Here is a 12,364-nt window from a genome sequence, read left to right as displayed (position 1 = left end):
TTCCATTTTGCAGCAACAGCGCAAAATGTTTCAACAATAATTTGTATTATGTCTGAGTCTAGTTCTGTCTTATCAGCTTTGTTTCGGAATGTGTTCAATACATTACGTTTTTTTTCATTATTACCATACAATACATAGATTTAAGAATAAATGAAACAAATAATACAACATTGACCTAAAACAGCAGACAGATTTTGCCCCCCTGACCTCCTCAGGCAGGTCTTTACAACCAGCAGTGATGCCTCTTAGGGTCTCAGGGTGCAGGACGGGGCATAGGGTTTATAAAAGGTCAGAAACATAAGAATAACATAACAGCAATACAATTGAAAATGTATTCTTAAAGTAATATAATCTTATTTTCTTCTTACACCTACAGCACACACCCTGAACAGTGTGCTCCTTGTTTACATTTCCTCTGCACACTCAGATGCAGGACATACAAACACTCTTTTGCTATTTATTTTCATTTGCAGCACATCTATACTACCAGAATTTTGCAAAACACTATATATTATTTATTTTTCTCAAGTCATTTACTTTTGGTGAGTTAACTAAAGCTTAGTTTATTTTACCCTGGCTATGGACTGATTCATTATTAGTGGTTACAAAACATGCACAAGACGGCGGTTAGTACAAGAAAAACCACACTGCAATTAGACGAACAAACATGAACTCATAATAAACACCAGCGCGACAGCAAAGTTCATCCAGCTCAATTTAGTCCGGATTAAAGAGGTTTCAGAGGGTGTATACAAGTCCTAGATCGGTGCCTGAAGACCGTCCAAGAGCAATAACTAGCTTATCCTCTTGACCCCACTATCCCTGTTCTAGTGGTGCTATGCCCCCCCGATCAGGAGCACATAGACTTTTTTCTCCTCTACCCTTTCTATCCGAAACTACACAGTTAACTGTAGTCCTACTCGACCAGCCTATACACACGCCATCATGTTCATCACAACGATGAAACACAGTTTTGTTCTACACTTGCATGCCACTGCCCACCCATGATCAATTAGCCTATAATTGTATGTATGCACCCCGGACCGGCACCAGCTCCTCCAGCAATGTAGGGAGCTGTGGCGCATCAGGTAATGCACGCACCTCGCACTTGTCAGCACGTCGTAAACGGCCACAAGCCACGAGAGTGCTTTTAAACCGTCTCGTTTTTACTAGAGACGGCGGTGGTGTGAGTTAAAGCTATAGACAAAAGCTGTGATTTTCTCCCTCTGAGTTCACTTCACCAGCTCATGCAGATACGGGGAGGTATGTTACACACATCCCCCGGAGCCGCAGCTGGAGCCGTGTTTTTTTTTAGAGGCGCTGGGGGTAATATCTCTGGCTGCTTGTGTTAACTGCTAGTGTTGGCCGCTGAAACCCCCGGAATCTCGGCGATTTGTTCACTACAAATCTCTATTTTGATTTCACACAGAAGTTCCACTTTACTGCTGCCCTCATTAAGGTCTTTTTAAACATCTCCGTGTATGCCTGCCCGGCACATACGTCCCGAGCAGCACACACAGAGGGAACCAGCCAAGACAGAGTCCCTGGATGATCCCCTGGGGTTACTAGCCCCAAATGTTCATTAACGAAAACGAAACGCAGCCGCTTAGCTTCACAGATAATTTTAGGATACCGTCAATCACAGATTCTGGTAAGGCAATGTCCAAATTTAGATTTGAAATCACACTTACCAGTTTCTGAAGATCTGTTGGTATCCTGCCGACAACGCCAATTTGTGGAGGAAACTTCTGTGTAGCAATGCATGGAGTCACCGACTCAGGAAGGAGACACGGTGAGAGTTGGAGCTTTGATGTCAAACACTGATGGGTTTATTCAGAGTATTCGGCCGGAGGATTCACATCACAAATCAAAAAGTCAGAGGTTCTGACTACACGGTAGAGTTGCCACGTCAATTCTGAAGAGCCTCTCTCTATGCTAGACCTTTTAACTGGTTCACAGAGAATCAACATCTCTGAAGGAGTAGACTAAACAGCTGGGAACACTGAGCCACCTGCGTCCGACACTCATGGCCTCAAAGATTTCACATCTTAGAGTCCACAAACACCGATAAGGAAGTGCCTCAGCGTTCTCACCACAATTACCATTCGTGCCAGACAAGTTGACCGGTCACAAACTGGTGACAACAACACATATGGCACCAATGCCTTTCCTTAAAGGAGATAACAGACGTCAGAGTAGATCATAAAACGTCACAGAGCAAAAGGTTAGATATCTAGAATAATTATTCCTTAACATTAAGTACAGTCCGCGGCACTGTGAGTGCAGATGTCGATGTGTCCCATTATCATTCATATCATATCACATCATAATGTATCATATATTTCCTTATCTGAGTCAGCTTCTTGAGCCGTATCTGGCCGTGCAACACACAGTGTCACATACTTTATGCAGAAGTATTATTTTAAGCAACACATTAAGTTGACAAAACACTCGAGTCAAATGTAATTAAAGTCAGATCCACTCGTGTCTTATACGGGGCAGTGATATTATAAACCTGTTAATGTACGCATTCCAACGCTTTTTCTGTTACCAGCTGTATTCACCTTGCAGGTGCAGCTATGTGGCTTTTATCCTGGATAAAGTGTTTAAGTCATGGATGTTTAAAGTTTAACTTCTTCATATTTGACTAATATTAAAGTTCACTTTTCATTCAGGAAGTATGACGCTGCGCTGTCAGTACGCTTGTCCATATTTGAGATTGGTCGAATGCTCCAAATACCACCCCTTTCATGTGAACGCGCACCTAACTAGATAGGACACGGCTGGCTTGAGCGATCCACTTGATAACCAGCGTCGTAGTACAATTTAGCGAGAGCGCGTATGTTTTGGATTGGGCCAACCGGCTAACTCAAACATATCCAGGTTAGGAAAATCCGGCTTCGTAGTACAGGCCTCAGGTCTAATGCAGATCTGAGTCTCCTTGACATCATCAACTCTGCAGGCGACACGCCTGTGGTCGCGTGAGGTGTGATGCGGTAACTGAACAGAAACCTTGACAGTCTAGTTTGCAATGTTTCACCTTTCATCTTTTTCATCCCCTCTTTGAAGGTTTGGACCGCCCTCTCTGCCAGCCCATTAGAAGACGGGTGAAATGGTGCTGACCTCACATGGCGGATGCCATTTTGTTTCATGAAAGTCTCAAATTCAGCACTTGTAAAACAGGTTCCGTTGTCTGACACCAACATCTTTGGCAGTCCAAAAACACTGAAACTCTGACGCAGCTTTTCAATGGTCACCTGTGATGTAGCTGACTTCACTGGATAAATATCCATCCATTTTGAGTGAGCATCCACTATCAGTAGAAACATCTCTCCCAGGAAAGGGCCTGCATAGTCCACATGAATTCTCGTCCAGGGAGACTCCGGCCACTCCCAGGGATGTAATGGTGCTGATGGTGGTGACTTGTGGTGCTTTTGGCACTCCTCACAAGACTGCACTTCCTTTTCTACATCCTGGTCCATCCCCGGCCACCATACATAAGATCTAGCCAGACCTTTCATCTTTGACATGCCGGAATGTGTTTGGTGCAGTACTTTCAATATCTTTTCCCTGCCTTTGTTTGGTACGATGACTCTGGCTCTCCAGAGCACGCAGCCATCCCTCACATTCAGTTCTTCTCTCCTCTGATGATACGGCTTGAGAGGAGCCTCAGTCACTGAAGGCCATCCCGACAGGACATAACCATGAACTTGAGACAATATTACATCCTTATCTGTCCAGTGTTTTATTTTGGCTGTGTCCACGAGTGTGTCATCCAGAAGATCAATCATGAGCACTTGTTCTGCGGTCTCACTCTCTCGCACATCTTCCGACAGCGGCAGTCTGCTTAATGCGTCCGCATTAGCGTTGTTCTTTCCTGGTTTGTACACAATGTGATACTCATAGGCACTCAGGTGCACTGCCCATCTCTGAACTCTAGGGGAACCCATCTGTGGAATGGGTTTCTTTTCGTTGAAGAGAGAGATCAGTGGCTTGTGATCTGTATAGATGGTGAAAGTTCGACCATACAAGTACTTGTGGAATTTCTTGATTCCAAATATAACTGCTAAGCCTTCTTTGTCTAGCTGTGAGTAATTCTTTTCAGCAGGCGCTAGGGTACGCGACATGAACCCCAAAGGACGTTCAGTTCCATCATCCATTACGTGTGATAAAACAGCGCCCACCCCGTAAGGTGACGCATCACATGACATAATTAACTCTCGGTCACCAGAGTAATGCACCAACACTTCTGCTGAGTTTAACAGGGCCTTTGATTTTTTAAAAGCCTCTTCCTGTTTCTTTTGCCATGTCCATCGCACATCTTGTCGCAGGAGCTCACGCAGTGGTGCCAATAGTGTAGCTAAGTTTGGCAGAAATGTGTTATAGTAATTTAGCAAACCTAAGTACGACTTGAGTTCAGTAACATTTGTGGGGTTGGGAGCCTCCATGATGGCTTTGACTTTCTTTTCCACAGGGTGAAGTCCCTGTGCGTCCACTCGATGTCCCAGATATTCCACTTCCTCTTCCAGGAAAGTGCACTTGCTCCTTCTCAGACGCAATCCTGCCTCCTCCAGCTTTGCCAACACTGTCTCGAGGTTCTGCAGATGGTCTTCCTCATCCACACCGCTCACCAGGATGTCATCTAAATACACTGCCACAAAAGGAATGCCTCGCAGGAGACCTTCCATTGTCCTCTGAAATATAGCTGGGGCTGATGCTACTCCAAAAGGCAGTCTGTTGTATGTGAATAAGCCTCTGTGCGTATTCACTGTTAAGTATTTCTTTGATTCATCATCCATGAGTATTTGCTGGTATGCATGACTCAAGTCCAACTTTGTGAACTGTTTTCCTCCTGTCAGTGCTGCAAACAGGTCTTCCATTCGGGGTATGGGGTATTGTTCAAGTGAGGAAACTGTATTTACAGTGAGCTTGTAGTCTCCACATAGCCTTACTGTCCCAACAGGCTTCAGTATTGGAACCACTGGTGCTGCCCATTCTGCATGTTTAACAGGTGAGATTACTCCTTCTTTCAACAATCTGTCTATTTCTTCATCTACTTTGGTGCGCATGGCGTACGGGACAGACCTCGGACGGAAGAAACGAGGGACTGCATCAGCCTTTACATGGATGGTAACTTTCATACCTTTCAGTGTGCCAAGCTCCTCTTTGAAGACATTTTCATGTTTGCTCAGTACTTGCTGCAGCGATTTGTCCTCTGTCTTCAGGTGTTTCAGGACTCGGGATTTGTGTCTGAGCTTGATTTCTTTCCAACTCAGATGTATTTCCTCCAGCCAGCCTCTTCCCAGCAGGGGCCGTCCCCTTTAACCACAATGAGGGGCAAGTACCGCCTTTGATGTTTGTATTTCACTTTAACAAGGGCAGCTCCGACCACATTAACAGGGTCACCTGTATAAGACTCGATGTGGATTTTGGTTGGTCTCAAACATGGACTTTTTGTGTCTTTCCATAGTCTTTGAAATGTCTGTTCATTCATTATTGTGAGACTACAGCCAGTGTCTATCTCAAAGTTAACAAACTTACTATCCAGCTTCACTTCAACCATGTATGGGTCTACTCGTCTCAGGTGCATTTCACTCATGCGTCCCAATCTGAACCTCATCTTATTCAGTAAGAATGTATCTTCTTCTGAGCTATCACTTTGGCTCCGTTGCTCTTGTATTTTATGAGAACGGTGATATGTGGTTTGCCTCCTTTCTCTCTTTGGGTCTGCATTTTTGTTGCTGTTTCCATTCTGTGTAGATCTACTACGACAAGCTCTGGCAATGTGTCCTATTTTACCACATGCATGACATGTCTCTTGTTTAAACTTACAGTCTGCTGCTTCATGCTGGGTTCCCTTGCATCTGTAACACTCTTTGGTAGGTTCTCTGTGTGCATAAGCCTCCTGTGGCTTTTTATCCATTTTGAAGCATTTAGCTGTGGCCCCTTGGCTTTGTATCTCCTGTGCATTTTTATTTGCAGTCTCTGACGCCACAGCAATTGATAATGCTGTTTCAAATGTTAAATCCGCTTCTGATAAGAGTCGTCTCTGAATCCGATCTTCATTTATTCCACAGACGATCCTGTCTCTCAACCTCTGCTGCAAAGTGTTACCATAGTTGCAATCCTGCGCTAACCGACGCAGCTCAGCCACGTATGCCATTACTGACTCATTGGGCTCACGGTTGCGGGAGTCAAACTTGTACCTTTGCACAATTTCACTAGGCTTTGGGTCAAAGTGATTTTTTAGCAGCTCCACAAGTTGTGTGTAAGTCTTATCCTTGGGCTTATCCGGACTGAGGAGGTTTTTCATAAGGCTGTATGTTGATGATCCCACAACACTTATTAATATGGCTCTTTGTCTGTCTCCATTTTCAATTTCATTAGCCTCAAAAAACTGTTCCAATACCTCACAGTATTCTTCCCACTTCTGATTTTTTGCATCAAAAGGTGCCAGCGTGCCAATCATTGCCAATAGCCGCGTTCACACCAAGTACTTTCCTGTACTTAGTTCCGGCACTAAGAGCCCCGGCGCTTTTAACCCCAGGGCACTTAGTACAGATCGCGTTCACACCGGAGTACTTTTCCCTGAGGGAAGATTACGCAAATGAGCCGCTGACGTCACTTCTTCTTCTTCTGCTTTGGCTTTACTGGCAGGCCACAAACCACTTCACGGCGAGTACAGTAGGTGGCGGTATGCACCTTAAAGTTGTTTGCAATCCGCTGCAAAACAAGAGAAGAAGAAGAAAAACTTCCCGCGTATACTGCGACGCCCACCCACTCGCTGTACATTAGGCGTCTGTTGTTTACCTTCCGACCTCAGACATGATGGAGATGGAGTCGACTGAAGTTGTGCTGTTTGTGCTCATGTTATACAGCTTTGTAACTGAGTTAATGCAGCCTGAGCAACTTGCGTACAATAACAAAACAAGCCGAGCACGAGTGGTGGTGGAGAACGCTTTTGGCAGACTGAAGGGCAGGTGGCGGTGCTTGATGAAAAGAAACGACTACAAGATCACAATCCAGGTGGCAGCATGTTGCATATTACATAACCTTTGTGAAAGTAATGAGTACAGGGACGAATGGACTGCCTTACCGGCGACCCAGCTTTATGAGGCATCTGAACAGCGTGTAAATTGTAAACATTTTAACAGTGCTTTTGAATCTCTTTTATTTTCCAGTCAAGACAGGCAACATTACAATAGTGTACAGTGTGGCAATATAATAACAATAAACTGTGCCAGGTGTGTTGTATGCACAGTAAATAGGCTCAGCAGCAAACCCACCGTTATTATTTATTATATATCTTCCTGAGACCCACTGCATCCGTCTGCCATAAACACTATGGAAACATACATGTTAGTTTCGGCCCATAGTGGACTCCATTTTGTGTTGTGTAAAATGGGGGGGGGGAATTAAAGGTTTGCAAATCCCCATGTCCTCCTCAGAGGACAATCATAAAAACATTTAGTTTTAGGTCAAATAATATTTAAAATTATATAAATTATCATATTTGTGTAAGTGCCCCTGCCATTCCTCCACAAGGTTGCAACATTGATGATAAATAAATGACAAATAAAGCTTTGCCAGTTTATAACCGCTGAAACATGATGGTATCAGAATAATCACTTACATGTGATGTATAGGATGCTACGGTCACTAAAGATAAAGTGTCAGGAGAAATAAGCAAGCTACAGGATCTGTTTAACAGTAAATAGAAGTTCACATTTTTAATGTAAATAAAATAGAAGTTGTACATGTAAATTAACATTATCAATATAAAATAAAGTGTCAGTTGTATCAAGACTATATAATAACAGTAATAACAATAATATAAAATGAACTGGTGAGCATCTTGTCCTCCGTTTCCTGGGCCTTGGTGAACAGCACCATCTGATCCCCGTGCATCGACTCTTTCACCACGGCACGCCGGTCCTCCAACGCCTGGACGGTGTCAAAGAAATTCGCATCCCGTGTCCGCTTTCCTAAGAGGGGAAAATAAGCAAGATACAAGATCTGTTTAGTCGCCATGTAGTTTTACAACATACTAGGAATGTGTTTTTTGTATTTTCACAAATAGAATTAAGGTTTCACAAATCTGAAACTGTGTTATAAAGAATGTTTAGCCTCTCTGGGATAATCCAGTCCAGATTTGATGAGTCTAGGTATAGTGGTTTTAGATCAGGACCTGGTCTATGGCCAGGATGCGAAAAAGCACTGAAATCTCTCTTTTTTGTATTTTCACAAATAGAATTAAGGTTTCACAAATCTGAAACTGTGTTATAAAGAATGTTTAGCCTCTCTGGGATAATCCAGTCCAAATAAATCGGCTATGCAGCGATTTAAGAGGTTCAAACACGGAGGATTGTGCTTCATGTATGCTTGAACTTTGTTTAATGTTGTTGAGGCAAGTTTTCGTACCGGAAGTCATGTGACCTCTAGCCCGGATGTTTACAATGTTTGTGAGAGAGTAAAAAGGCGCGAACATTTGTAAATGCCGGTCTAGGCGAATACGTTTTCACGCTGTTTCATAATTGTACCAAGAAGGAAATAAACATGATTGTGAACATCAGTTCGATGCGTAACGTTCTTACAAGACAAAGTTACAGTGTGTGTACCTTTGCGTTTGGTTGCTGGTAAGGGGGACGAGCTAGCGCTGTGATCTAGAATGCAAAGCTCGCTTGTTTCCAATCCCGAGAGTTGTCCATCCTCGCCTGAAACAGACGATTAGTGCCATGAGTTAGTGAAGCAAATTACAGAAACACTGCACAGTTATTCACAAGTCAAAACGTTTTCATAGCGGCCGAGAATATCTAGCTAGCTAGATGTAGCTAGCTCGGGGCCGGTGTTAGCCTATTCAGCCTAGCATGGCTAGCTTGATCTACTGAGCAAATAAAAGTACATCTGAGACCATTATTGTGCAGATTAAAACCCCAGTGCATGTAGTTGATTTTACCTTCGTCGTGGTCGTCATCGTTGGCCACTGAATCCGCCGTTTGTAGTCCTGCCTGAGTTTCTTTATTTTTAGCCGGTGTGCCGTGGGGCTGTGCACGATTCCCAGGTCGAGTGAAAGCTACTGAACTGGCTTCAGTAGCATTCCCTGGGTCGCGTCCTCGGCGTAGATCTCCAGAAGCGCCGACACCTCCTCATCATTTCTTGATGCTTGCCATAACTGCTTTCAAAAACAACTCCGTCGGTGCGCTGGGTTTTTGTAGCGAGGAAAAACAATGGCGGCTCTACAAAACATTTTCACAGTTGTACGGGGCGTGGTTTGCAATTCGCCCAGCCAATCAGCACTGGGGCACTTTTCACCCACAGGAAAGTACGATCTCTCAGCGGGCTCTAAAAATGGGGGTAAAAGTTCCCGAGATTAAGTACAATTTTTGGTGTGAACGCGACATAAGGGGTAATAACGGAACTAAACGCGAAAAGTACGGTGAAAAGTACTCTGGTGTGAACGCGGCTAATGAGAAGGTGTCCAAACTTTTGACTGGTACTGTATATAAAAAACACACATATTTTAATATTGAGCAGGTTCCCTCATCTATAATCATTTATAGATTGGCGAAGTCCCTCCCCTTCCGGTGGACCTCCATGGGACCTTATTTCGGAAAAATTATGTATTGAAGTCAATGGAGAGAGAAAGATTATCTTTCGATCCCATTTGAATTGTGCCACGAATTACACATATGATGTTTGTCAATTTAAAAAAAAAAAATGTGTCTTAAAACTGTGAAGTAACACATTTGTTTGTGTGAAACGCTCAATGAACTACATCTCTGGTCAACCACACACGTCACCAAGATGGCCGTCACTACTGTCTTGTCAACAAAACGATTGACTACCCTCACTATCACCACAATGAAACACGTCCTGAAGAATGTCATGCAAAGCTGCCTGCCTGCCTTCCTTTGATTCTCTCTGAACTGCCTGGTCGTTTTAATGTTTAATGTCAACCATTTGTGCAGATAGCATGAAGTAGAGAAGATCGCTAGCGTTAGCGTTAGCATTTCTCCTCCGGGCTTCAATGGTGTATTATAGAATGATCACACCGGTGACAGTACTCTTCAAAGGGTTCACGAAATATGACTACTACTCTTACTGTTTAACATTTTGGGTTACTTAATGTTACTTCATGTTAAGGCTAATACAAATGACAAGGCTGTAATGCTAACTAACGTGCTAGCTACTAGCTAGCTTGATCCACACACTCCTCTTTCATCAGACGGGAAGCGAAAGAACGAGCAAGACCCATTGCTGGTATGATAACAACCTGGTACTAAGCACACAGGCATCTTGTTAAAGTTATCTTATCTTAGCCAGCGCCATATAGATAGATTATATCTATATGGCGCTGATCGTAGCTATCTCTTAGTGTCTCAATTGTGACATCACTTACGCGACTCTGGGATTTGTAGTCTTTCTAGTTGCGTATTTTTCATAGTCTTATATTTCAACAGTTTTACGACAAACTGTGACTTTTTTGACATGAAAATGATTTTTTAAGATTGACAAACATCATATGTGTAATTCATGGCACAATTCAAACGGGATCGAAAGATACGTTTTCTCTCCCCATTGACTTCAATGCATTATTTTTCCGAAATAAGGTCCCATGGGGCGGAAGTAGATGGGCGTGACTTCGCCACTCTATACAAGCGCAACTTTGAACATGTACAGCAGTAAAATGCAACATACACAATAATCAAGAAACATCATAAATGAAACACTCACAGGGAACATTTTACTGCACCGTCATTACTTTTACATAAGAAGGTGCCGTCAAATGTTCTGTTAATACTTGCATACTTTTACTTAAATAAGGTTTGAATGCAGGATTTTAATTTGTAACAGAGTATTGTAATTCTATACTGTAGGCGTAGTGTATCTGTGAACGATCCCAAATACAATTCCTTGTTTACATTGCAGCTAGTGCTACGCCAGAAGAAAAAAACCCTTTTTTCATTTTGAACTGGAAGTGGAAAGGGGCTGGGCTACATGAGGTGACTTGAGCCAACACAAATACACAATAGGTGGGGCTAAGAAAGATAATGTGAAAATATAAAAACAAAGGCATTAATTAGGGCTGCAAAATGTCTCCCATTGTAATGGTGATGAGATTTTTAAATGCTAACACTTAACAGTTTGTTCTGACTGTGTGTTTCCTGTTTCCTGCAGACGTCCAGCAGCTGGTGGTGGTTAAAGAAGAGCTTCTCCCTGACCAGCAGGAGTTGAGCACCAGTCTGGACCAGGAGGACCCAGAGCCCCCCCCACACATTAAGCAGGAACAGGAGGAACTCAGGATCAGTCAGGAGGGAGAGCAGCTTCAGGAGCTGGAGGAGGCTGATATCACAAAGTCCACTTTCACTTCTGACCCTGTGAAGAGTGAAGATGATAAAGAGAAACCTCAGTCCTCTCAGCCTCATCAAAGACAAACTGAACACATGGAAACAGAAGCTGATGGAGAGGACTGTCGAGGACCAGAACCAGCCAGGAGCTCAGATCCAGAGAGCAGTTTACAACCAAAGACTGAGGACGACACTGAAGACTCTTCTGAACCTGACACTGGAGACTCTTCTGAACCTGACACTGAAGACTCTTCTGAACCTGACACTGAAGACTCTTCTGAACCTGACACTGAAGACAGTGCTGATTGGAAGGAGACCACAGAACCTGCATCAGGCTCAAACTCACTGAAAAATAGACATGAATCTGTCAGTGATCCACGACGTAGTGCTGAAAAGAAACCATTCAGCTGCTCAGTCTGTAAGAAAGCTTTTTCATGGAGTGGAAATTTAAAGAGACACATGAGAATCCACACAGGAGAGAAACCACACAGCTGCTCAGTCTGTAAGAAAGCTTTTTCACGGAGTGGACATTTAAAGTCACACATGAGAAGCCACACAGGAGAGAAACCACACAGCTGCTCAGTCTGTAAGAAAGCTTTTTCACATAGTGTAAGTTTAAAGTCACACATGAGAATCCACACAGGAGAGAAACCACACAGCTGCTCAGTCTGTAAGAAAGCTTTTTCACAGAATGGAAATTTAAAGGAACACATGAGAATCCACACAGGAGAGAAATCACACAGCTGCTCAGTCTGTAAGAAAGCTTTTTCACATAGTGGAAATTTCAAGAGACACATGAGAAGCCACGCAGGAGAGGAAAAATAGACCTGCAAAGTTTGTGACAAAAGATTTAAATGGCGTAATCGTTGAAAAAGAAACAAGAGTGTTGGTAAGGGAATACATTTGTCTATTTTGTATCCTGATGACCTGATGCCGTTACATGTAATACGTTACTCCCTAAGCCTGTTTTCACCCACCTGCAACCGATTCGCTAATAATCACAAATGTTCATTTCT

The 12,364-nt window shown here is 43.3% G+C and overlaps 1 protein-coding gene across 1 annotated transcript; it reads right to left on the bottom strand.

The window, feature by feature from the left end:
* Positions 1 to 2,860: 2,860 nt before the first annotated feature.
* On the bottom strand, positions 2,861 to 5,117 carry LOC117487596 (uncharacterized protein K02A2.6-like). The gene has a single exon (XM_034136217.1). The coding sequence runs from the start codon at positions 5,067 to 5,069 to the stop codon at positions 2,865 to 2,867; it is 2,205 nt and encodes a 734-aa protein (XP_033992108.1). The 5' UTR covers positions 5,070 to 5,117; the 3' UTR covers positions 2,861 to 2,864.
* Positions 5,118 to 12,364: the final 7,247 nt, after the last annotated feature.

The sequence above is a fragment of the Trematomus bernacchii genome, unplaced genomic scaffold (genome assembly GCF_902827165.1).
Source record: "Trematomus bernacchii unplaced genomic scaffold, fTreBer1.1, whole genome shotgun sequence".
NCBI classification, from domain to species: domain Eukaryota; kingdom Metazoa; phylum Chordata; class Actinopteri; order Perciformes; family Nototheniidae; genus Trematomus; species Trematomus bernacchii.
This window is presented reverse-complemented; position numbering and strand designations above follow the sequence as displayed.